At 39.2% G+C, this 24,264-nt stretch overlaps 1 protein-coding gene across 1 annotated transcript; it reads right to left on the bottom strand.

Annotated features, from left to right (window-relative positions):
* Positions 1–12,818: 12,818 nt before the first annotated feature.
* LOC110625200 (gallate 1-beta-glucosyltransferase 84A24) lies at positions 12,819–14,459 on the bottom strand. Its single transcript, XM_021770776.2, has one exon. The coding sequence runs from the start codon at positions 14,396–14,398 to the stop codon at positions 12,953–12,955; it is 1,446 nt and encodes a 481-aa protein (XP_021626468.1). The 5' UTR covers positions 14,399–14,459; the 3' UTR covers positions 12,819–12,952.
* Positions 14,460–24,264: the final 9,805 nt, after the last annotated feature.

The raw sequence follows: 24,264 nt of genomic DNA on the forward strand, positions 1-24,264 counted from the left end.
GAGGCAGGCGCACAGATGCTTTTGAATAGGAAGTACGAGTTGTCCAGATTTCCTATTTAGGTGGAGCTTCTTTTGAATCTTGAATCTGGACTAAATAAAGGCCAAGTGCATTGAGATCTCCTTCCTGAATAGAGAGTGGTGCGCGGATCATGCTGCAGAAGGAAGTTGGCATGCGGTAATTGAATGCAGAAGGGAAAGTGCATCTGTCCAGCCTTTCCTTTTTAGGTGGAGCCTTTGTTTGAATTTTGAACGCTGAACGCAGGAGAAGCAAGTGTGCCTTCATGAGATCTTGCTGCCTAAATTGGATGATATGACTGCTGCAGTGTGTGCACATCTTTGAACAAGGAAAGAGAGATCTGTGATTTAAATTTCAAATAATCTTCTGACTGAGCTTTCCTTATTTACTTTTGCTTCTGCACTTTTCTCATTTGAAGACTTTCCTTTTCTGAAAACTTGCCTTATTTGAAAACTTTCCTTTCTTGGCATATGCTCTAAATAAGGTAAAAAAGATTCTGCAATTCAAATTTTGGACAGTTTGCTAACTGTGCTTTCTGACTCTTTCCTTATTTGGCACTTTCCATATATGAAAACTTTCCTTATTTGGAACTTTCCATATATGAAAACTTTCCTTTTCTGGAACATTCCATATTTGGCACTTTTTGGTAGTTTTAAGAGCATTTTCTCTAGATTGTCTTTTCACACCTAGTTTATGCAAAACATGAACAAAACCACCAAATTAGGTAGAAAAGGTGCAAATAAACATCATTAAGATCATGATAATATGGCCTAAAATATGCTCTGTCAGCAGGGGTGGTCTCATATTGTGCAGGCTCTTGTGCAACTTGCTTTTCTTCCTCATATCTTGCATTTTGAAGCTCATTTCTACTTCTCAAAGTAATGGCACTAACATTCTGTCTAGGATTAGTTTCAGTTTGAGAAGGGAGCTTACCTTGGGATTCAGATCTGCTCATGGACGCAGTCAGCTGTCCTATGTCCTGTCGCATGCCTTGCATGACATTTACCATTGTTCTCATCATCTTTTCAAGGTGCTGGATGGAATTTGGAGGTGCTGGTTGGGCTTGATTCCTTTGATAGTTCGGATAGTTTTGGTTGTTGTTGGCCCTTCCATAGCTGAAATTGGGGTGGTCCTTCCAACCTGGGTTGTAAGTGTTTGAATATGGATCATGTCTAGGTTGGTTGTTATATCCTCCAATGGCATTAACTTGCTGGTTGTCTTCTTGAAGAGTAGGACATTGATCAGTTGGATGTCCTACATATGCACAAATACCGCATGGCCTAGGTGGCTGGGATGCTTGAACCTGTTGAACTAGTCCTATGGCAAAATCTTTCATAAAAGATGTCAGTCCAGAAATAGGAGATGAACTTACCTCATTGACTCCTCTCTGCAGTTGCTTTTCTTCTCCATATTGCCTAGATGAGGCTGCAAGTGTTGAGATCAACTCTCTCATCTCCCTAGGTGTCTTGTCTGCAATGGATCCTCCACAGGCTACATCAATGAATCTCCTTTTTGAAGAAAGTAGTCCTCCATAGAAGAATTCTATAAGTGCCTTATCTGAAATCTCATGTTGAGGACAACCTGTACACAACCTTTTAAATCTTTCCCAATAATCATATAAATCTTCAGATGGTTTCTGTCTAATGCTTGAGATTTCTCTTCTAACACCAATAGCCTTATGAGTTGGGAAATATTTATTTAAGAAGGTTATTACCATATCATCCCAAGAAGTGATAGATCTAGGTGATAAGTAAAATAGCCAATCCTTAGCATAATCATCAAGTGAAAAAGGAAAAGCTCTTAACTTAACATGATCTTCAGAAATACCTTGAGGTCTCATAGATGAACAGACAATATTGAACTCTTTCAAGTGCTTGTGCGGACTTTCATTTTCTAATCCTCTAAACTTAGGGAGAAGATGAATCAAACCTGTTTTCAGTTCAAAGGGAACTGTCAGAGGTGGATAGGTGATGCAAAGTGGTGCTTGATTACCTACAAGTGTTGCCAATTCTCTCATTGTTCTTTCTCTTGGCACTTGAGCTCTCATGGATAGCATGTCCATTATGGGCAGCAGGTTGTACATGATGTTCAGCCATTTCATAAGTTGAGTGGTGCGTGGGAAGTGTTTCAGAAGAAGGTCTTGCGCAGGAAGGCTCTTCAGGCGCAGGTTCGGTTTCAGATGGTGGTTCAGGCGTAGTGGCTTACTTTCCTAGTCTCCTGATGGTGCGTTCAATTTCTGGATCGTAAGGCAGAGTGTCCCTACTTTCAGATCTGGGCATGAAAGAAAAACGAACAAGTTAAATCAATTTTCCGGCAACAACGCCAATTTTTGACTCGCGGTTGTCAAAGCCAGTCAAAAATAACCTTTCCAGTTATCAATAATATTACTACTGCAGATAGTGGTGAAGGATCGAATCCACAGAGAATTGAAAACTTGCCTATTTTTCTCAACAAGACCAAGAGAATTAACTAAATGAGAAGCTGAAAGCAAGTAACTGAAAGCGGAACAAAAATAAAGTGCACTAAAAGTAAAAAGGGGGAGGTTTGAGATTGATTTGATTAGCAAACTACTAAAAGCATATAAATGAGGAAGTAATTAAATAAAAGAGAAATCTAATATGAGAAAGGTCTAGTTGAAGAGTTGGATCCACTTTGGTTCTTTGGATTGATCATTGAAACTTATGCTCTTTTGATTGATTCAATAGATTAGTTATGGAGATGGAAAACGCTTCTCACCACCATGTCTCTCCTTATGATTAAATCAATTAGGGAACGTCCTCTAATCAATTACTAATTAACAAATTGCCAAGGAACGTCCTTGGGCCTTAGACATCAAAACAATTGTCAATTGCATGAAGAAATAGAGAGATCCAATCCTAGCTACCCAAACGCATGGAGATGTTGCTAGATCATACAATTCCTTAGTTGTTACACCAAGTGTTCTTATGTTTGAATAATTCCAGCAATTACTGACTAAAAATTATCCAAACTAACAATCGATTACCTTGTAATCAAGAATCAAGTGGCCAATTTGATCAAAACAACAAAGTAATAATAGATTCAAGCACCAAATTGTATGAATATTGAACAAACTAAAAACAAATAGTTTATGTTCAGATCTCACAATCCATAAAACAACCTTAGTTTCAACCAATCTTCAACTAAAATTAAAGGTTTCAGCCACTCATGGCTGAAACAAAATAGAAAATAAAAGGAAAGAACAAGAGAAGAGGAACCGAATGGTGGAGAAGCCTTGCTCCTTGCCTTGGCCGAATGGGAGAGATGGATGGGGATGGTAATCCTCTTGTTCGGCAGCCCTTAAGGATGGCTTTATAAGATTCTTAAGTTGTTGTCCTAGGGTTTCTTGGCTGTCCATGAGCTTTTAAGAGGCTGCCCAAATTGCCCTTGGTCTTCAAGTGTTGCCGCCCATGCATAAGTGAAGGAGTGGCGTGTGGCATGTGTGGCTTGTGCAAGAATTGTGGTCCTTGCCCTTACTTGCTGCCCTAGTGTCTTCAAGATGCTGCCCAAGGTGCCCAAGACTTGCTTCACACCATCCTTGCCGCCCATGCACAAATAAGGAAGGTGGAGCCTCCTTTGCAATTTGAATTTTGAATGTGCAAGGCAAGAGGTGGCAAGCATGTGATCTTTGGATTTAGCTTCCTTAATAAGCTAGATTTTGAAATTCAAAATTTGAATAAGAATCTTGAAGATTTGAAATTCAAAATACTTTCCTTATTTGGCTCTTCATTTAAGGCAACTTGAGATTTGGCTTCTTGAATAAGGAAAAGGCTACTTGGAGATTTGAAATTTGAATTTCAAATTGCTTTGACTGAACGTTCTTTCCTTCTTTGCCACTTTCCTTATTTAGAACTTTCCTTATTTAGCTTCACTTGATTTCAACTTGGCAGGCTTACTCTCCTTTGCTCCAATTAAGGCAGTTTTAAGGGTATTTTCTCCAAAATGTCTCTTTACACCTAATATCTGCAGAACATGATTAAAACCACAAAATTAGGTAGTAAAGATGCAAATAAACATCAAGATCATAATGATAAAATGGACTAAAATATGCTCTATCAAACATACATTTCTTGACGTCATACTTCTTCTTTATAGAGGTTAGTCGAAGAAGGTAAACTTGGTCCACCAGGGTTAACCTAGAAAAGTCGTTGCAGCCCTGAAGGACCTCCCTCTAGGAGAGGTCGACATCCCAATTGATCCCTGAGCTCTACTTCAGCTCGACAACAACGAAAGTCTCAGCCCAACCTTTTATTGAGTCTTTATACCCAATGAATATGGACAACCATGTCCGGAGACCAAAGTAGTAGAACCCATGGGTAGATCTGACAAGACGAAAGAAGGTACAAAACAACTCGACAGAAGGGACAAAACCCAAGCACAAGTAAATAGACTCAAAGCAACACTTGAACAAGATGGAATTGGGAGACAGCATTCAAGGAGTCACCCTAAAATGATGGAAGACCTCAATGAAGAAAGGGGTAAAAGGGAAGGTTAGCCTGAAATCACCCTGTTTGACGAAAAAGACTAGGTTGCGCCCTTGTTGGGTGTCTATCAGACCCGTTGGAGGTGAGTAGGGAAGGACGATCCTCTCATTAGGTAGGGGAGCCCTAATCCTATAGGTGGTGGTGTCAGCATAATCACTGGAAAAGTAATGAGAAAGAGAGGAAAGGGTGATAGTGGACACCAGACTCACAATATCGGAAATTTTAGCAGAAGCCATAAGAAGAGTAGGATGTACCTCGAATTAGAAAGGCAAGGATTACAGAAAAGAGAGAGGGTAAGATAACAGAAGCAGCGCAAGAGGCAGAACAACAAGTGAAATCAAAACCGTAAGTTTGAAATGGGTAAAGGCGAAGAGGAGAAATTTTGACAAGAGCACTCCTATAGCCACGCAGTAATAATTAGAGCTTTGGAATTTACTTCCTCATTAGTCATGGAATAATTAATGAGCAGGTGAAGGGGTACTTGATGACTACCAGGCCTTAGGTACCCAGGTTATGGCCGAGCCCGTTGTAACGACCCCAAAATGGACCGTCACCGGCGCTAGGATTCAGGTCGGCTTAAGGCCGCCAGAACCCGTAGCAAGCCTGCTATACTCTCTGTGTACATGTAAATCTCATACATGATCATACATTTTCTGTGAAAATAAAAACTCTTTTCTCTGAATCAAGGCTTAACCTGTGCATGCACTATCTCTGTATTCTGTACTCTGTACCCCTGACTAGAGCTTGCTCTAGATGGGTTAACTCATACCTGTTAAGCCTGGTTTTTTTCACATACTCTGTAAAACATATATATATACAGATCATGTACATAACAAAAGATTTACAATACAAATATCACTAAGTCAAGCACATGTCTAACTTTATACAACTATTACATCTCTTTAATATTCCATGTCCACTCTAAGCTATTACACATCTCTTTACTCTGTCTCTACTCTGCTGGACTGTCCCTGTACACTGTATACTAAACCTGCAAAACTGGGGTTAAGGGAGTGGGATGAGCTCTATAGCCTAGTGAGTAGAACAGTAAAATAGTCATTAACACATGCTGTTATGAAATGCATCAAACCACAGACAATTCACATCAAAGGTAAACCTGTCACCACATAGTCCCGGTAACTCTGCCGTGCCAGGGCATAGAATCGAGCACCCGGTCTTCCTGTCATATATGTATATGTGTATATAACACCTCTGTACTTACCATAGCGAGGGCGTAGTCAAAGGCTCCTGGACTTTACTATATACCTGCCAGGGCGAAGTCAAAGGCTTCTGGACTTCTCAGAGACTATTGGATCATTCAGCATTCACCCACATTAACAAATAACTATGCAATGCAACATATTCGTGAATGCTAATGCAAACAACCTACTGTGTACTCATGATGCATGAAGTATGCTAAAAGCAGTTTATTTCTCCATTAAAAGTATTAAGTTTAGTTCCACTCACCTCTGGCTATCTGGTCTGACTCTGCAGGCTCTGATAAACTCTGGAGCAGGACTCACTGCTGCTCTCTCTGGTTCCTCTGGTCTATACCTATACAGATGGACTCAAATGAGAGACCAAAGTAGCTTATGAACAACTCTATGAAACTCCCCAAGAATCCCCTTAAACTCACTCTAACATCCATGCAAAGCATGCAAAGGAAAGCTGGACAGGACACTTTCGGCTGCAGGTTCGGCGGCCGAAAGTCCTCTCCAGAGACGAAACTCAAGCACCTTCGGCGGCCGAATCTCTACTTTCGGCTGCCGAACCCTTTCGGGGGAAAGTTTCGGAGGCCAAAAGGCACTCCAGAGATGAAAGTCTCTAACCTTCGGCGGCCGAACTTCCCTCCAGAGCCGAAAGTCCAAAAGCTCGGGGGCAAGCTTGGGCAGCCGAAGCCACCTCTTCATGGGTTCGGCGGCCGAATGTACCTTCGGCGGCCGAACCTGAGTTCATCCGCAGGGCAGAAACTTGCTCTGCCTCTCGCCAAAAGCACCAAAACCCTCTCACTCTCAACCACCTCAATCCCTCAGCTTGCATATACCCAAGTATATGCTCAAAGGGGTCAGAAACTACCTTAACACCCCAACCATACACCAAAAACAACACAAAAACAAGCTTTACTCACAAAATCATCAAAACCTCACAAATAACCCTATAACATGCAACTCTCCCCCAAAACCACATAAAACCTTCAGAAAACATAAAAACAAGCTCAGGATCTTCACTTACCTCTTGAAACCAAGAAGATGAACGATCCTAACGTGGAGTTTTGGAGCAACTCTCCTTCAAACTCTCCAAACTTCACAACTTTAAGTTTTTAGCTTAAAACCTTCAAAATACCATAAAAACTAATCAAATCTTTGCAAGATTGGATGCAAACATGAAAGAATACTCACAAAGGACAGGGTCTCACCTCAGAACGTGAAAGAAACGGTGATGTTTATCCTTTCAACCGACTGAGGGCCATTTATAGGTGGCTGGCCAGACCACCTTTGGCGGCCACACGTGAAACCGAAAGCCATGCATGTTCGGCGGCCGAACCTCAACTTCGGCGGCCGAACCTGGCTTTTCTGCCTTGGTTCATTTCACTCAAAAACTCATGTCCTTAGGCTTTAAAACTATGAAACATACCAAAACGTTTTAGAAACACATCGCTCTACCCCTTCTAGAGACTTTCGACACCCGAAACTCCATCAGAAAGTAGAATTCCGATGCCGGACTCTAGCCGGGTATTACATTCTCCCCCCCTTAAGAACATTCGTCCTCGACTGTTCCTAAAACAAACAATTAACACATAAAAAGGAGGAAACTAACCTCAAAACAAATATGGATACTGCTGGAGCATAGACTCCCTCGTCTCCCAGGTGCACTCTTCTAGATTATGGTGGTTCCACAGAACTTTCACCATTGGGATCTCTTTGTTCCTTAGCTGTCTGATCTGTGTGTCCAGAATCCGCACTGGCTGCTCTATATAAGTGAGATCTGTAAGAATCTCCACCTCAGGCTCACTCAGAACCTGATTCGGATCTGACACAAATTGCCGTAGCATAGAAACATGAAATACCGGGTGAATTCTTTCCATAGAAGCAGGTAAATCCAGCTTATACGACACATTCCCGATCCTCTGCAAAATCTCAAAGGGTCCAATGTATCGTGGAGCTAACTTACCCTTCTTTCCAAAACGAACCACTCCTTTCATTGGAGACACTTTTAGCAAAACCCAATTACCCTTCTAGAACTCTAACTGCTTTCTGCGAACGTCTGCATAACTTTTCTGTCTAGTCAGAGCTGTTCTGATTCTATCTCTGATCATGGGCACCACTCTACTAGTAATCTCTACTAATTCTGGCCCTGCAAGAGCCTTCTCTCCTACCTCTTCCCAGCAAACAGGTGATCTGCACTTCCTCCCATACAAAGCTTCATAAGGAGCCATCCCTATGCTAGCATGATGGCTGTTATTGTAGGCAAACTCCACCAAAGGTAGATGCTGCCTCCAAGAACCGCCAAAGTCCAACACACATAGTCGAAGCATATCCTCTATAGTCTGGATGGTCCTCTCTGACTGTCCATCAGTCTGTGGGTGGAAAGCAGTGCTAAAATCCAATCTCGTGCCCATCGCACTCTGCAGACTTCGCCAAAATCTGGAGGTAAACTGAGGTCCTCTGTCTGAGACTATAGACACTGGAACTCCATGTAATCTCACTATCTCATCCAGATAGACCTGTGCCAACTTATCCACAGAATAGTTACTCCGTACTGGAAGAAAATGAGCAGATTTCGTGAGTCTGTCCACAATCACCCATATGGAGTCTATCCTGTTGGACGTTGCTGGTAAACCCACTACAAAATCCATAGCTATGTTCTCCCATTTCCATTCTGAAATCGGTAATGGGTTAAGCATTCCAGCTGGTTTCTGATGCTCTAGTTTCACCCTCTGGCAAACCTCATAGGCTGTCACAAACTGCGCCACTTCTTTCTTCATGGCTGACCACCAATATACCCTCTTTAGATCCTGATACATCTTGGTGGCTCCTGGGTGAACACTATACCTCGCATTATGAGCTTCCCTCATAATGTCTTCTTTTACACTGCTCCTATCTGGTACACAAAGTCGACTCCCATAACGGAGGATCCCTTTGTTGTCAAATCTGAACTCTACACTGTTGCCTGACTGAACAGTCCTGGCAATTTTCATCAACTCTGGGTCCTCGTGCTGTTTCTGAGCTATCTGCTCCAGAAACACAGGTGTCACTCTCATCTGTGCGATCAATGCACCTGTACCAGACAACTCTAATTGTAACCCTTCTGCTAAGAGCTTGTAAAGCTCCATCACGACTGGTCTCCGCTCTGCTGCTAAATGGGATAAACTGCCTAGTGACTTCCGGCTTAGGGCGTCTGCCACAACATTCGCCTTACCCGGATGATACTGGATCTTACAATCATAATCACTGAGCAATTCTACCCATCTTCTCTGCCGCAAATTCAGCTCTCTCTGACTCAAGATGTACTGTAGACTCTTGTGATCGGTGAAGATCTCGCATTTAACCCCATAGAGGTAATGCCGCCACATCTTGAGTGCAAAAATAACTGCTGCCATCTCTAGGTCATGGGTGGGGTAATTCAACTCGTGCTTCTTCAACTGTCTAGAAGCATAAGCTATCACCCTATCACTCTGCATCAAAACACAGCCCAATCCCACTCGAGACGCATCACAGAACACTGTGAAATCCTCATTACTGACAGGCAGAGCTAACACTGGTGCTGTTGTCAATCTCCTCTTGAGCTCTACAAAGCTCTCTTCACACTGGTCTGACCAGATAAACTTCTGGTTTTTCTGAGTCAGTTTGGTCATAGGAGCTGCTATCTTTGAGAAGTTCTGAACGAACCTCCTGTAGTAACCTGCCAGTGCCAGAAAGCTTTTAATCTCAGTCACTGTAGTGGGTCTGGGCCAGTTAGCTACAGCCTCTATCTTCTTGGGATCTACCTCAATACCCTCTGCTGATACCACATGTCCCAAGAAGGAAATGCTCCTCAACCAAAACTCACACTTCGAGAACATGGCATACAAACCATGCTCTCTCAGTGTTTGCAGAACTATCCTCAGATGCTGGGCATGCTCCTCTGCATCTCTGGAATACACTAAAATATCATCGATGAAAACAATGACAAAGTGATCCAGAAACTCACTGAAAACTCTATTCATGAGATCCATGACTGCTGCAGGAGCGTTAGTCAACCCGAACGGCATCACTAAGAACTCATAATGCCCATATCTGGTCCTGAAAGCTGTCTTTGACACATCTGCCTCTCTAACTCTCAACTGATGATATCCGGATCTCAGATCTATTTTAGAGAAACAACCTGCTCTAGCTAGCTGGTCAAATAGATCATCAATCCTAGGTAGAGGATACCTATTCTTGGTAGTGACCTTGTTCAACTGTCTGTAGTCGATATAAAGTCTGAGGGATCCATCCTTCTTTCTGACAAAGAGCACTGGAGCACCCCAAGGTGAGGTACTAGGGCGGATGAAACCCTTATCTACCAAATCCTGCAACTGCTCTTTTAACTCTTTTAACTCTGCTGGCGCCATCCTGTAGGGAGGAATAGAGATAGGTCTGGTATCAGGCAGCAATTCTATTTCAAACTCTATCTCCCTACCAGGTGGTAGTCCTGGAAGTTCATCTGGGAACACATCGAGAAACTCTCGGACTACTGGTACTGTGGCTGGTTCCCTAACCTGATTGTCTAGCTCTCCCCCAAAACCACATAAAACCTTCAGAAAACATAAAAACAAGCCCAGGATCTTCACTTACCTCTTGAAACCAAGAAGATGAACGATCCTAACGTGGAGTTTTGGAGCAACTCTCCTTCAAACTCTCCAAACTTCACAACTTTGAGTTTTTAGCTTAAAACCTTCAAAATACCATAAAAACTAATCAAATCTTTGCAAGATTGGATGCAAACATGAAAGAATACTCACAAAGGACAGGGTCTCACCTCAGAACGTGAAAGAAACGGTGATGTTTATCCTTTCAACCGACTGAGGGCCATTTATAGGTGGCTGGCCAGACCACCTTCGGCGGCCACACGTGAAACCGAAAGCCATGCATGTTCGGCGGCCGAACCTCAACTTCGGCGGCCGAACCTAGCTTTTCTGCCTTGGTTCATTTCACTCAAAAACTCATGTCCTTAGGCTTTAAAACTATGAAACATACCAAAACGTTTTAGAAACACATCACTCTACCCCTTCTAGAGACTTTCGACACCCGAAACTCCATCGGAAAGTAGAATTCCGATGCCGGACTCTAGCCGGGTATTACACCCGTATTGAAAAAGGTCGGGCCTTAACTCTATCAAGGTCCAATACATAGGTATGCTCCACAACACAAAGCCCAAGACTCCCTTGGATGGACCGGATAGGACTCGGACCCACATGTGAGAGGTCTAAACCAATTGACCTGATGGACCTGTGGGGAATCATACCCCGGGACATCCGGAATAGTGTCCACATGGCGCCGTATAAAATTAAATGGCCGCCTGACGATGGGAAAGGACATATCCGTCCATACAACCCAGCGTGATAATAATGATAGGTACTGGAGCAGGACAACGATTATACGTCATTAGAGGATAAAAGATAAAATGGATCAAAGAAGTAGGGAAGAGACAAATCATACTAAATTTATCAAAATACACTTTAAGCCTACTTTTTACTGGATCTCAAAACATATATATATTATCGATCTTTTTTAAGAAAAATTATATATATAATGTTATACGTAGAACGATTAAATATATATATATATATTATCAATTTTTTTTTAAGAAAAATTATATATATAATCGTTATACGTACAATGATTAAATATTTATTATTGATTATGATGGAATTTATGTGGGACTCACTAAAACGGTTGTATTATAAAATTTATCCTCTTTTAGTTGGTTTCACTTGTGCTGCTTCCTCCTTTTCACCTTGCTTCCCATTTTGCTGTTTCAAAGACCCACCATGGAGTCTTTGCATTTTTTGAACCTGATGTGATTGCATCTATTACTCAATGAAATGGAATTGGGAACACGTAATGCATGGCACATGGGAATTGGAATGATATATCAGCATTGTTTATTATATGGACATAACATATGGAGCTATCTCAATAAACCACATGCCGATAATTAAGAAAATATTTAAAAATCTCACATGCTCTGCCACATATAAAACCACAATTTTCCAAAACTCTTTTTTAAATTGAATAAAATTTATTCAAAATTTAAATTTTTAGATTATAGTGTTAAAATTAAAAGTTTATGATTAAAATAAAAAAATTCGTAAATGTCAAAAATTCTAATACTATTAAGCTTATTTATTAAATTAATATGTGGATTTGATTATAACTAAAGACTAATGTAAATTGCTCTTATTTTAATTCTTGTGTTTGTATTTGAGTGAATTCCTAGAAAATATTGTAAATTTTATTGATTTGTAACAATTGTGGATAGGGGCAAAATTGTAGGTGCCTGCTTTATTTTTGAGATGAGAAAGAAAATATTGAACTGAATTTAATCAAATTAAATATATCAATTTGATTCAACCTCAGCACAATAGGAACGTCTCCGACAGAAGATGGCTTGTGTGGGAACCTCCAAAAGTGCAAACTGTTAAACTCAATACAGATAGTGAGTCAGGTCGAGCTTACGCAGGGAAGGTCATCAGGAGTGACACAGGAAGGTGGATCAAAGGTTATGGTTCAAACTCAGGCTACTGCTCAGCTTTGGAAGTTGAACTCTGGGCAGTTTCTAACGGTATAAATCTCCTGGTGCAACTTGGGATCCAAAAGTCGGTGATTGAATGTGACAGCTCCGAAGTTTTGGTGCTAACGCTGGGCCTAGAATTTTCTAAAGTAAATGTTATCATCTAGTGAACGCTATTAAGGAATTATTGGGGCTCTATACAAACTTCTCCTTAAGATTCATTTTTAGAGAAACAAATATAGTCGTTGACAGATTAGTTTTCCACGCGGAAAAAGCAACTACCGAATCACATATGCTTGACCAACCCATATATGAGGTTGTGAAGTGGATTGATATGAACATCATGCTTGCTTCTACCTTGACTTAGAGGTTGTTCATCTTCCTTTTTTACCAAAAATATATATATATATCAATTTGATTTGATTTAATTTATTTTTTTAATTTTTTTAGTTTGATTTCATTTAAATTTTCTTTTTTTCTTTTTTCATTTGATTTGAAATCAAATTAACCAGTTGCACACTCCCAATCACCGTAAGACAAAATCAATTTAAATATTATTATTATTATTATTATTATTATCATCCATTGCTGACAATTCTGCTACAGTGGGAAAATACATTTTCTAATTTTCTGGAACACAATAGTCAATACTTTATTATACTTTTAAATTTTCCATACTTTAATTCCCATATTGGCTGCTTGACTTGCCAGTTATTTTAATGCTTCTCTTCTTCACCTCCTCCATAAAAGCTTTTATATTCCTATGGGAGGAACCACCCTCCGCCACCACGGCTTCAGCCGCTGCCTTCCATTTCAATGCATTCTGCTTCAGCTCTGCTGCCTTGGGCCCTACAGTTGCCTCAAGCAAGCATTTCTGCACCTTGTCCCGTGTAATCAACTTGTTTTCAGCCTCTCCACGGGACATTCTAACACCAACCTTAAAAACGTCCACCAAGTACTTGGCATCAGTCACTTGATCACCCCACTGAGGGAAAGCCACCACCGGCATGCCGGAGGCAAGTGCTTCCATTGATGAGTTCCATCCACAGTGGGTCACAAAGCATGAAACTGATGAGTGAGCTAGAACTCTTTCTTGTGGACTCCACTTTACAACTTTTCCCTTGGCTCCTACTTTCTCCAAGAATCCATCTGGGAGATCAACAGGTTCAAAGGCTGAATTTTCAGGAGGCGATCTAAAAATCCACAAGAAAGAAAAACCAGAGTTCAATAGCCCATAAGCAAGTTCGTTAAGCTGCACTTGCTTCAAGCTCACAATACTCCCAAGAGAAACATAAACGACAGATGAGGGTGGCTTGGAGTCGAGCCATTCCATACAATCATCAGCCTTCAAGAAATCTCCCTGGACGGTTGTTGTTGGAGCTTTAGGGTCCTTAAACAGTGGACCAACAGGCATGATATTACAATACTTGGACATGTACTCAATAAGATCATGCTCTAGTTCATGAAATGTTTCCATCAAAATGCAGAAAGGCTTATCAATATTCTTGAACTGTCCCAAAATTGCCCTCCCCAAGAAAGGATAAGGAGTTGAAGGATGTAAGAAGCTAGGCACTTCATCATATTTGAGAAGCGGCATAGAAGGCAACTGAACATCGATCTCTGCATTTTCCTCACAAGGAAAAGGCACAAGACGATGAAAGTAATGGTAATAAGCTGAGAAACAAGCACACGACTGAATCCAAAGCATTGCAGAAGGAATACCAAGACTTGCAGCCACATCAGAAACCCAAGGAATGAAAGGATTGTTGATGATGCATGAAACTGGGTGACCTTGCTCCGAATGTTTCTTTATCATCTGAGGAATCACTTGTTTGCCCACAAACTCAAGTTGAGATAAGAATTGGTCAAGGTCTTGGCGTCTAGGATCGTCTTCTTTCCATCCAAGTTCAAAGAATTCGAACCTGATAAACCCATCACCAACTGATACAGGTTGATCAGTGATGTTGTTGGCCTTCCTCATATTTTTTCCGACGTCTTCAGTTACAGAGAAGGTGACGAGCATGCCCTTGGAGGCAAGATGTTTGCCAAGTCTAAGCAAAGGATTCACATGGCCTTGTGCAGGGAAAGAAACAAGAAGGACATGATCAAGAGAGTAAGATACCATTGTTTCTCCTCTGCTTGATAGACGACAAGAGAAAAAGAGAGAAGAGATGAAAATCAGTGGGAATCGCCAGGAGATTGGAGAGATCAGTGCCCATTTATACAAATATTTAATTGTTTAAAAACAAAAGAAAATTCCAAAATTTTCTATGACGTACCAAAGAAATTCATATTTTACGCTGATTTTGTACGTTAGTCTATAGAATTATAAGAAAAGTTTCTTTTTATAAAACAACACAAATTTATTAAAGGAAAATGAATATAATATTTGCGCAAGAAAATTTTACATAAATTACTGATGCTACATCTACTTGTAAAAAATAGATGATGAGCTGTCACCATAAAATAGGGTGATACGGATTAGCTTTGGATTTTATGGTAAACTTGGACCGAGTTTAACTTTTGCTGCCAACATCTAATGAAACTCACGATAACTTTTTGAAAAAAAAATTTCGAGACATTAAAAAATGTTACTAGAGTCGTAGGCCCGTCACAAAGTTCGAAGCGAAAATTCCACCGTTTAAAAGGTTATTTTTGCATTTTAATTATTTTTTTGGATTTTTTTATAATTTTTTATATTAGGGTTTTTTCCATTATAAATACCATTTCCTTGACTGTTTGACACACTTTTCAATTTTTTAAGAATTTCAATAAGAGTTTTTCGGTTTCTAACCTCTCGTTTCTATTGTTTCGTCTTAGCCAAACGTTATTAGTTAAAACTCATGACAGAGTCTAATCAGTCATATATCACATTGCTATTAGAGTGAAGCTCATCCATGGCAAACAACCAAGAAGTGCGACTCGCTGCAATTGAGGCATCCTTGGCAGAATTGAGGAACATAATCGGATAGTTAACCCTGCAATAGGGAAACCAACAACCCGTCACAGCCAAACACCCACAGTCAATTCTAAATCCTGTGGTCGCTAATCTTGTGACTGCAAATCCCCAATAGAATTATTAGGAATATTACAAGATAAAGATAGACCTTCAATACTTTTTTGGTTCGTTGGATCTAAAATCTATTCTTGATTGATTGGCGAAGGTTTATCGATTTTGAAGTTATGAACGTGGAAGAGGATCGAAAGGTTTCGATTGTGGCTTATAAATTAAAGGGTGGTGCAGCAACCTGGTGGAATTTGGCTCAAAACGAATGCTATCGCAGGAGGCTGGAATTTATATGAAACTGGTTGTTGATGAAGCAAATGATTGAACATCGATTCTTGCCTAGTGATCACGCTCAGATTTTATATAACCGGTATCATGACTGTATTCAAGGGTGGATGAATATACTGAGGAGTTTTTGAGGTTGCAGGCGAGGTGTGAAACCATGAGAATGAAGCCTAACATGTTACTCATTATCAGAGGGGCCTGAATCACGAAATTCACTGTATGATGGGAGTAGCTGCGATTTTCACTTTGGCATATCCCATTGACATGGCAAAACGGGCAGAAGAACATGTTGATTGGCAGCCTCGACATCAGTATAATTGGAATTTTAATTACAGAAATTCTGATTCGACAGAAACTTAATAGTATAGAGGCAATTACAGCGGGCAACCTTCTAAGGTTGTAAATTCTGGCAATCCTGGAATACTATGGAAGAAAGGAGAGACAGTAAGGGAAAAGCAGTCGCCGCAATAATAGACAAAGGAGACAAAACCAATCCTTCTCAGAAACCAACAGGAGACATTGATTAGACTAAATTTAGACCCATTTATTATATTGTTATTAATGTTAATTTACACATTTTATGTCTAATTCTGTGGTTTTGATCTTATTTTGTAGAAAACGGTGTAAAGAGGTAATTTGGTGAAAATACTCTTAAAACTGCCTTAAAGAGGATAAACGAGAACAAGCATGGTTTGCCTAAGCCAAGTTGTAACTGAAGTGAAGATAAATAAGGAAAGTACAGCCAACAGAGTAATTTGAAATTTAAATTTCAAATCTTTAAAAAGTCTTTCCTTTATTGAAAATGTGAAGACACCTCAGCACTCAATTCAGCTTATTTAGAAAGCCAAATCTCAAGAAGATGCACTTACCTCCCAAGAATTCAAAATTCAAAATTCAAAATTCAAAAGAGAACATTCAAAATTCAAAAGCCATCTCAAGGAAACCTAGGGCGACACTTTCAGCTATAAAAGCATCACAAAGCAAGCCGCACAACTCTTCCTCTCCACCTTCGGATTGCACGCCGCACGCCCCCCTTCTCTAAACAGCCACTGGTTCCTTCTTCTTCTTCTCTTTCTTTTATTTTTTTGTTTTGTTTCAGCCATGAGTAGCTGAAACCTCTTTTTCTAGTTGAAGATTAGGTGAAACTTTAGTTGTTTTATGGATTGGGAGATCTGAACATACATTGTTTATCTTTTGTTTTTCAATATTTATGCAATTTCATGTTGAATTCCATTGTTGCTTTGTGGTTTAGATCAATAGGGCCAATTCATTCTTGATTGAAAGGTAATAATTTCTTAGTTTGGATAGTTTTAAGTCCGTAATTGCTTGAATTATTCAAACACAAGTAACTCTTGATGTAAAAACTAAGAAAATTGTATGATCTAGCAATATCACCATGTGTTTGGGTAGCTAGAATTAGGTCTCTCTATTTCTTAATACAGTTGACAGTTGTTAGATGCCAAAGGCCCAAGGACGTTCCTTGGCAACTTGTTGTTAGTGATTAGTTAGAGGATATTCCCTAATTGATTTATGCTTAAGGAGGGATACGGTTGTGAGAAGCGTCTTCCACCTTCATAACTAATTTATTGAATCAAATAAAGGAATATTTGTGTCAATGATCAATCCCAACAACTGATGTGGATCCAATTTTTTAACTAGAACTTTTCTCATATTTGAATCTTCTATACTTTATTATTTGCTTTACCTTATTGCTTTCAGTATTAGTTTAATCCAATCAATCTCAAAACCCCCCTTTTATTTTACTTTCAGTTTATTTACTTGGTATTGATAAGAAAAATAGGTAAGTATCAATTCCATGTGGATTCAATCCTTTTGCCACTATCTACAGTTGCAAAATTGTTGATAACCAAAAAGGTTATTTTTGACCGACTTCGACAACCGCACAGTAAAAAATTGGTGCCGTTGCCGGGGAACTGATTTAATTAATTTATTTTTCTTTCATGACCAGGGCTGGACGCAAGGAATCACCACAACATGGAAGAGTGCACCTGGGAGACCCGGGAGTCCATGCTCCAGCAATACCCCTATCTCTTTTAAAGTAAGTGTCTTATGTTTTCATGTGTGTTCTTAATGTTTATATTTGCTTGTTTGCTGTGTTGAACATTTGAGGACGAATGTTCTTAAGGGGGGAAGAATGTAATACCCGGCTAGACTCCGGCGTCGGAATTCCAATTTTCCAACGGAATCTCCGTTGGAACCCGGAATCTCAAAGCTGGAATCTCCTTAGGAAGGGTAAAATAAGGTTTTTATAAAATGACTTTTGAAAATTTTAAGGTTTTGAGTTAAAAAGAAAGAAAAATATTTTTGAAGAAAAACCCCAGGTTCGGCAGCAGAACCTTCAAGTTCGGCCGCTGATAGAGCTAAATTTAGACTCATTTTCCATGTTGTTATTTATGTTAATTTACACATTTTCTACCTAATTTTGTGGTTTTGATCTTACTTTGCAGAAAATGGTGTAAAAAGGGCAATTTGATAAAAATGGCCTTAAAACTGCCCAAAAGAGAGCAAAAGAGAACAAGCTGGTTTGCCCAAGTCCAAGTTGAAGCTGAAATGGGAGAAGAATAATATGTTGTTTGACCAGACTGTTTGTCTAAACAGACTGGGCAAACAGACTAGCAAGACAGAAGCAGTGCACAGACAGCAGGGAAAACAGACTGTTTGCCCGAGCTGTTTGCCCAAACAACCCAAGCAAACAACACTTGCACCAGCAGACAGTAGACTGCGGGAAATTCAAATTTTGAATCTTCAAGAAGTATTCTTCACACCAAACATGTGAGGACAGCTCAGCAACCCTTCAAGGCACTTCAATGCTTAATCCCACATATTTAGGAAGCCAAATCTCATCAAGATACAATTACCTTCTAAGAATTCAACTCCAATTGGGAAAAGGAATCCAATCCAAACAAGTAAACTAGGGCAGCCCTTCATCTATAAATAGACAGCAAACCAGCAATCAAATATATCTCCAAACTTGGAAATCAAGGCCAGCAGCCTCGCGCACCTCCAGTCGCACCAGCCGGCTCTTCTTCTACCTTTTTCTTGCTTTCTTTCTTTTCTTTTATGTTTGTTTCAGCCATGAGTGACTGAAACCCTTATTTCTAGTTGAAGATTAGGTGAAACTTTAGTTGTTTATGGATTTGGAGATCTGAACATATTATGTTAATCTTTTATTTATCAATATTTATGTAATTTGATGCTTAATTCTATTGTTGCTTTGTCATTTAGATCAATAGGGCCCATTGATTCTTGATTGCAAAGTGATAATTTGTTAGTTTGGATAGTTTAAAGTCCGTAATTGCTTGAATTATTCAAACACAAGTAACTCTTGGTGTAAAAACCTAAGAAATTGCATGATCTAGCAACATCACCATACGTTTGTGTAGTTAGAATTAGGTCTCTCTATTTCTTAATGCAATTAACAGTTGTTAGATGCAAAAGGCTCAAGGACGTTCCTTGGCAACTTGTTGATTAGTGGTTAATTAGAGGACGTTCCCTAATTAACCTATACTTAAGGAGGGATATAGAGGTGAGAAGCGTCTTCCACCCCCCATAACTAATTGATTGAATCAAATAAAGGAATCTTTATGTCAATGATCAATCCCAACAACTAAAGTGGATCCAATTATTCGACTAGAGCTTTTCTCATATTGAATTCTCTTTACTAATTACTTGCTTTACTTTGCTATTTTAAATTCTGGTTTAGTCATTAAATCTCAAAATCCCCCAATTTACTTTTATTGTCTATTTATTTACTTGGTCTTGATTAGAAAAATAAGTATCAATTCCCTATGGATTCGATTCTTTTTCCACTATCTACAGTTATAAAATTGTGGATAACTAAAAAGGTTATTTTTTACCGGCTTCGACAAATGCACAGTCAGCCACAGAAGGTGGTGTCACTGTAGGACCTTCCCTTTCGACCCCCGAAGGTGGTTTATCTAGCCACCTATAAGAGGCCTTCAGCCCGAAAATGAGAGAGCTTTCTCTCCATTTTCGGGTAGAGGTGAGTCCTTGCCCTCCCTTTTATGGTTTTGTTGTTTTTCCTTCAAATCTCTTATGAAATTCACGAGTTTCCTTTTGTTTTTGAAGATTTGAGCTTGAATCCAAGTTTTTAAACCTTGGAGACCTCCGGAGACCGTTTTACCTCATCTCCAAGTTGAGGTTACCGTCACCCTTAGATCTTCAAGAGGTAAGTTTAGATCTTTGCCTTTCCTATGTTTTAATCAAGTTTTAAGAAAGGGGTTAAGGGTTAATAATGCATGAAATGGTTAGATCTAAAATTTTAGGGTTTGAGTTGGGTTATTAATGAATGTTTACTCTTGTGTTGTTTTTGTTATTACTTGTTGGGGATTAGACTTGTTTTTATATCCCTTATGCATGATTGAGTGAATATGTATGTTTTTGGGTTGTTAGGTGTGAGGATCAGAGAGTTGGGTGATTGTATGCATAGGGCAGAATCGAGTTCTGCCTTGCTGGAGAACCCAGGTTCGGCCACCGAAGTAAGGTTCACCCGCCGAACCTGCTTGTGGAGGCAACCTTTTGGCAGCCTAACCTATCCCCGAAAGCATGGACTTTCGGATCTATGAAGGGGTTTAGGCCGTCGAACCTGCCTTCGAAAGTTGCTGACTTTCGGATCTATGTGGAGTTTAGGCCGTCGAACCTACCCCCGAAAGTCTCTGACTTTCGGATCTGTGAGAGACCTTCGGCCGCCGAACCTACCGTCGAAAGTCCCTTGCCCAACCTTCCTTTGCTTGTTTTTATGTGCATGTTTTGTTATGTTTTAGGGAGGGTTTTGAAGAGTTATTTAGAGTCATGTAATAGTTATGTTTGGTCCCTCATTTGAGTCCATCTATGTAGAATCGGACCTGGGAGATCGTAGAGGCCTACAGTGAGTTAATTACGTCAGTTTAGGCAAGCGTCAGCTAAAGATGAGTAGAACTGAACTAATCTAGTGTTTTAAAGTAACCAAACCTTTTAAGCATATTCATGCATTACGAATGCCATTTATATATTAGAATGTTTGCATTAGAATTCACGAATATGATGCATCGCATAATTTACTGTTGATGTGGATGGATATTAGATGACCCACTAGCCCTCGAGATGATATGATATGATACGATATGGAAGTCCAGGTGAGGCCCATTCTACGCCCCTAGCAATATGTAAGGAAAAGTCTAGGTGAGGCCTATTCTATGCCCCTGGCATTTTGAATATGTTATGTTATGTTTAAGAGGAAGTCCTGAGAAGCTCCATCGAGGGTCGAGCACCATTGGAATATATAGAGGGTTACTGGTGATAAGTCCATCTTGATGTGTATTGTTTGTGTTGTGACGTATTTCATACGAGCATATATTTATTGAACTATTTTTATGTTCTACTCACTAGGCTCTTGTAGCTTATCCCTTTCCCCTAACCCTAGGTTTGCAGGGTCAAAGATAGCTCGAAAAGTCGGCATAGTTGCTGGTGTAGTCAAATGTAATAGTATAGTGTGGACATGTAAATTTTAATGGATTAGAATTGTGCTTTGCCCTAGTTTCTATCTTTGTAATCCCTGTTAACATGATCCTTATGTAAAAGTTTTAATTATGAGTTATGTTTGAACTAAGCTTGAAGCATGTGAAGTTTATCATACTAGAGCATTTGATGAGGGCTCTAGCATGGGTTTATGTTTTTTTCAGTTTTGATGCATGCACAGGTCGAGCCTTAGTTCATGGAATGTTATGTTTATGTTGTCTTGTGTGATCATGTATGGGATTTTATCAGGTACACAGGATGTATAGTAGGCTCGCTACGGGTTCCGGCAACCTTAAGTCGATCTGAATCCTAGCGCCAGTAGCGGTCCGATTTCCGGGTCGTTACAGAACTTATCAATTGATCCATCTGGCTTGTACTTAATTCTGTATACCCATTTGCTACCAATAGGTTTCTTGTTTTTAGGTAAGGCAGACATTATCCAAGTTTTATTTTTCTCCAAGGCATCAAGTTCAAGGTGCATGGCATTGATCCAATTAATTTCTTTTGCAGCTTGTTTGTAAGAACAAGGTTCCTGAAATTGAGACACTTGTGCCTGGAAAGCATTATAAGAATTGGAAAAAATAATATGGGGAGGATAAGTGTTAGCAGAATCTGCAGAATTGCAGACTGTAAAGGCAGCAGTGTTGTTGGATATATTGGAAGGAACAATGAAATTAGTTAACCATTTTGGTGTTTGTTTTACTCTTGTGCTTCTCTTAACTGGTTGAGATAGTGAAGGCTCAGGCATAATAATTTCTGTAGACAAAGGTTCTAACTCAATATTTGGTTCAACAAGAGTTGAATTATGTATTGATAAAGACAAAGCCATGGACGGAGGTAGATAAGACAAGGATATATCAGAGATGTTTGCATTAGGAAGTTGATCTACAAGAGGATTGACAGAAGGTTCAACAGAAATAGAGGAAGAATGTATAGCCATGTCATCTGCTATACATTCAGACAAACAGAAGTCTATAACAGATGAAAGATTAATGAGATGAAAGGGAAACACATTTTCATAAAATCTAACATCTTTGGAAATGTAAATTTGTTTGGTTTGAAGATTATACAGTTTATATTCTTTTTGTTGTGGACCATAGCCTAATAAGACACTTGGTAGACCTCTGACATAAAATTTTATTTTGATAGGAGACAGATTTGTGACAAAACATAAACTGCCTATAACTCTCAGATAATCAAGTTTGGGTTTATGACCATAAAGTAACTCATATGGACTTTACCATTTTAAAATTTTCGATGGTAGTCTATTAATCAAATGTGTGGCAACCAAAAGAGTTTCTGACCAAAAATGTGATTTGTTGTGGACCATAGCCTAATAAGACACTTGGTAGACCTCTGACATAAAATTTTATTTTGATAGGAGATAGATTTGTGACAAAACATAAACTTCCTATAACTCTCAGATAATCAAGTTTGGGTTTATGACCATAAAGTAACTCATATGGACTTTGCCATTTTAAAATTTTCGATGGTAGTCTATTAATCAAATGTGTGGCAACCAAAAGAGTTTCTGACCAAAACTGTGAAGGAAACTTGGATTGAAACATTAAGGACCTTGCCACTTATAGTAAATGCTTATGTTTCCTTTCAACAACTTCATTTTGCTGTGGAGTATATACACATGTTCTTTGGTGTCTAATTCCTTTAGAACTAAACAAAGAAAAACAATCATTGTTTAAGAATTCAGAACCATTATCTATTCTGACATCTTTGACATGAGTTTTAAATTGATTTTCGATATGAGCAAGGAAATGGGTTAACACATAAGGTACTTGAGTTTTGGAATTTGACATATAAGTTCAAGTGCACCTAGAATGATCATCAACAATGGTGAATATATAATATGCACCTGTCACAGATTTAATTCTATATGGTCCCCATAGATCCATATGTAACAATTCAAAAATAGTAAAAGAATGTTCAACATTGGAAGGAAAGACAAGTCTTTCTTATTTAGCCATCGAACAAACAGTACAAGGAAGCACATCACTGCTAATGATGGGTACAACAAACAAATGCCTCATTTTTTTGGTAGAAGAATGTCCTAATCTACTATGCCAAAGCTAAAACAAGTGAGGTTCATGTGCCGTACAAGCATTATTTACTTTTGTAATGGAAAAAGATTGTTTGTTGATATGATATAATCTACCAACAACTAATCCAACAGCAATTTCTTTTTTACTCTGCAAATACTGCAACACACAGTAGTCAGGATATTGAGTGACAAAGATTTTACAAGTAAAGGCAAGGTAATTCACAGACAAAAGATTGCAATGAAAATTTGTGATGTAAAGTGTATTGAACAAGGTAATTCTAGGTGAAAGTTGAATGGTTCCAATGTGGGTAACAAGTTTTGTTCTTCCATCTGGTAGTCTAACATGTCTAGGTGTTTTTAGCTTGGAAATGGAATAAAAAAGGGCAAGGTCACCAGACACATGGTCTATAGCACCCGAGTCAACAATCTAGGTTCCCTTATCCATACATTCAAAGTTACTAGAAGAATTAACAGAAGCAATGCCTGTAAAGCTTGAAGCATGATGTGCAGTAGCAGCCTCCTCAACACTTGACTGGATAGATTTCCCTTTAAGAGCCTTTAATATCTCAAATTGCACTATTCTGGAGATACTATATGTCATATTGTCAGTAACAGAGTGAGAAGTATTAGTAGTTTCAGTATCCAAAGGAGATTCAGCTATTGTATTAAAGGCCACTGTATTGTTGGATTTTGCTCCATATTTCTGCTTCTTGAAGTCAGAAAATAATTCTGGATAGCCATGGAGTTTAAAGCATTTCTCCTTCAAGTGTCCAGAGGTCTGACAGAAATCACAGTACCTGTCTGCTTTGTTCTTAGAATTAAACTTACTGTCACCTGAAGATTGCCTTCTAGAGTTATTAAATCTCTGAGCAGCCATAACAGTTGTGATATCAGAAGATTCAGAAAATGTTACTTGAATTTTTTTCTGTTTTTCTATATTATGTACCATTCCATATGCCTTACTTGCAGAAGGTAATGGATCAAGCAAAAAAATCTGATTAGACACATGCTCATACTAATGGTTTAGGCCCATGAGAAACTATATCAATCTCTCCCTTTCTTCAAAAGCAGTTAATTCCTTAACTACACCACAAGCACATGGTAG

This window comes from Manihot esculenta, chromosome 10, assembly GCF_001659605.2.
Source record: "Manihot esculenta cultivar AM560-2 chromosome 10, M.esculenta_v8, whole genome shotgun sequence".
NCBI lineage: Eukaryota > Viridiplantae > Streptophyta > Magnoliopsida > Malpighiales > Euphorbiaceae > Manihot > Manihot esculenta.

Coding starts and splice junctions, on each gene's coding strand:
- LOC110625200 (XM_021770776.2), bottom strand. CDS start 14,398: ATGGTATCTTACTCTCTTGATCATGTCCTTCTTGTTTCTTTCCCTGCA.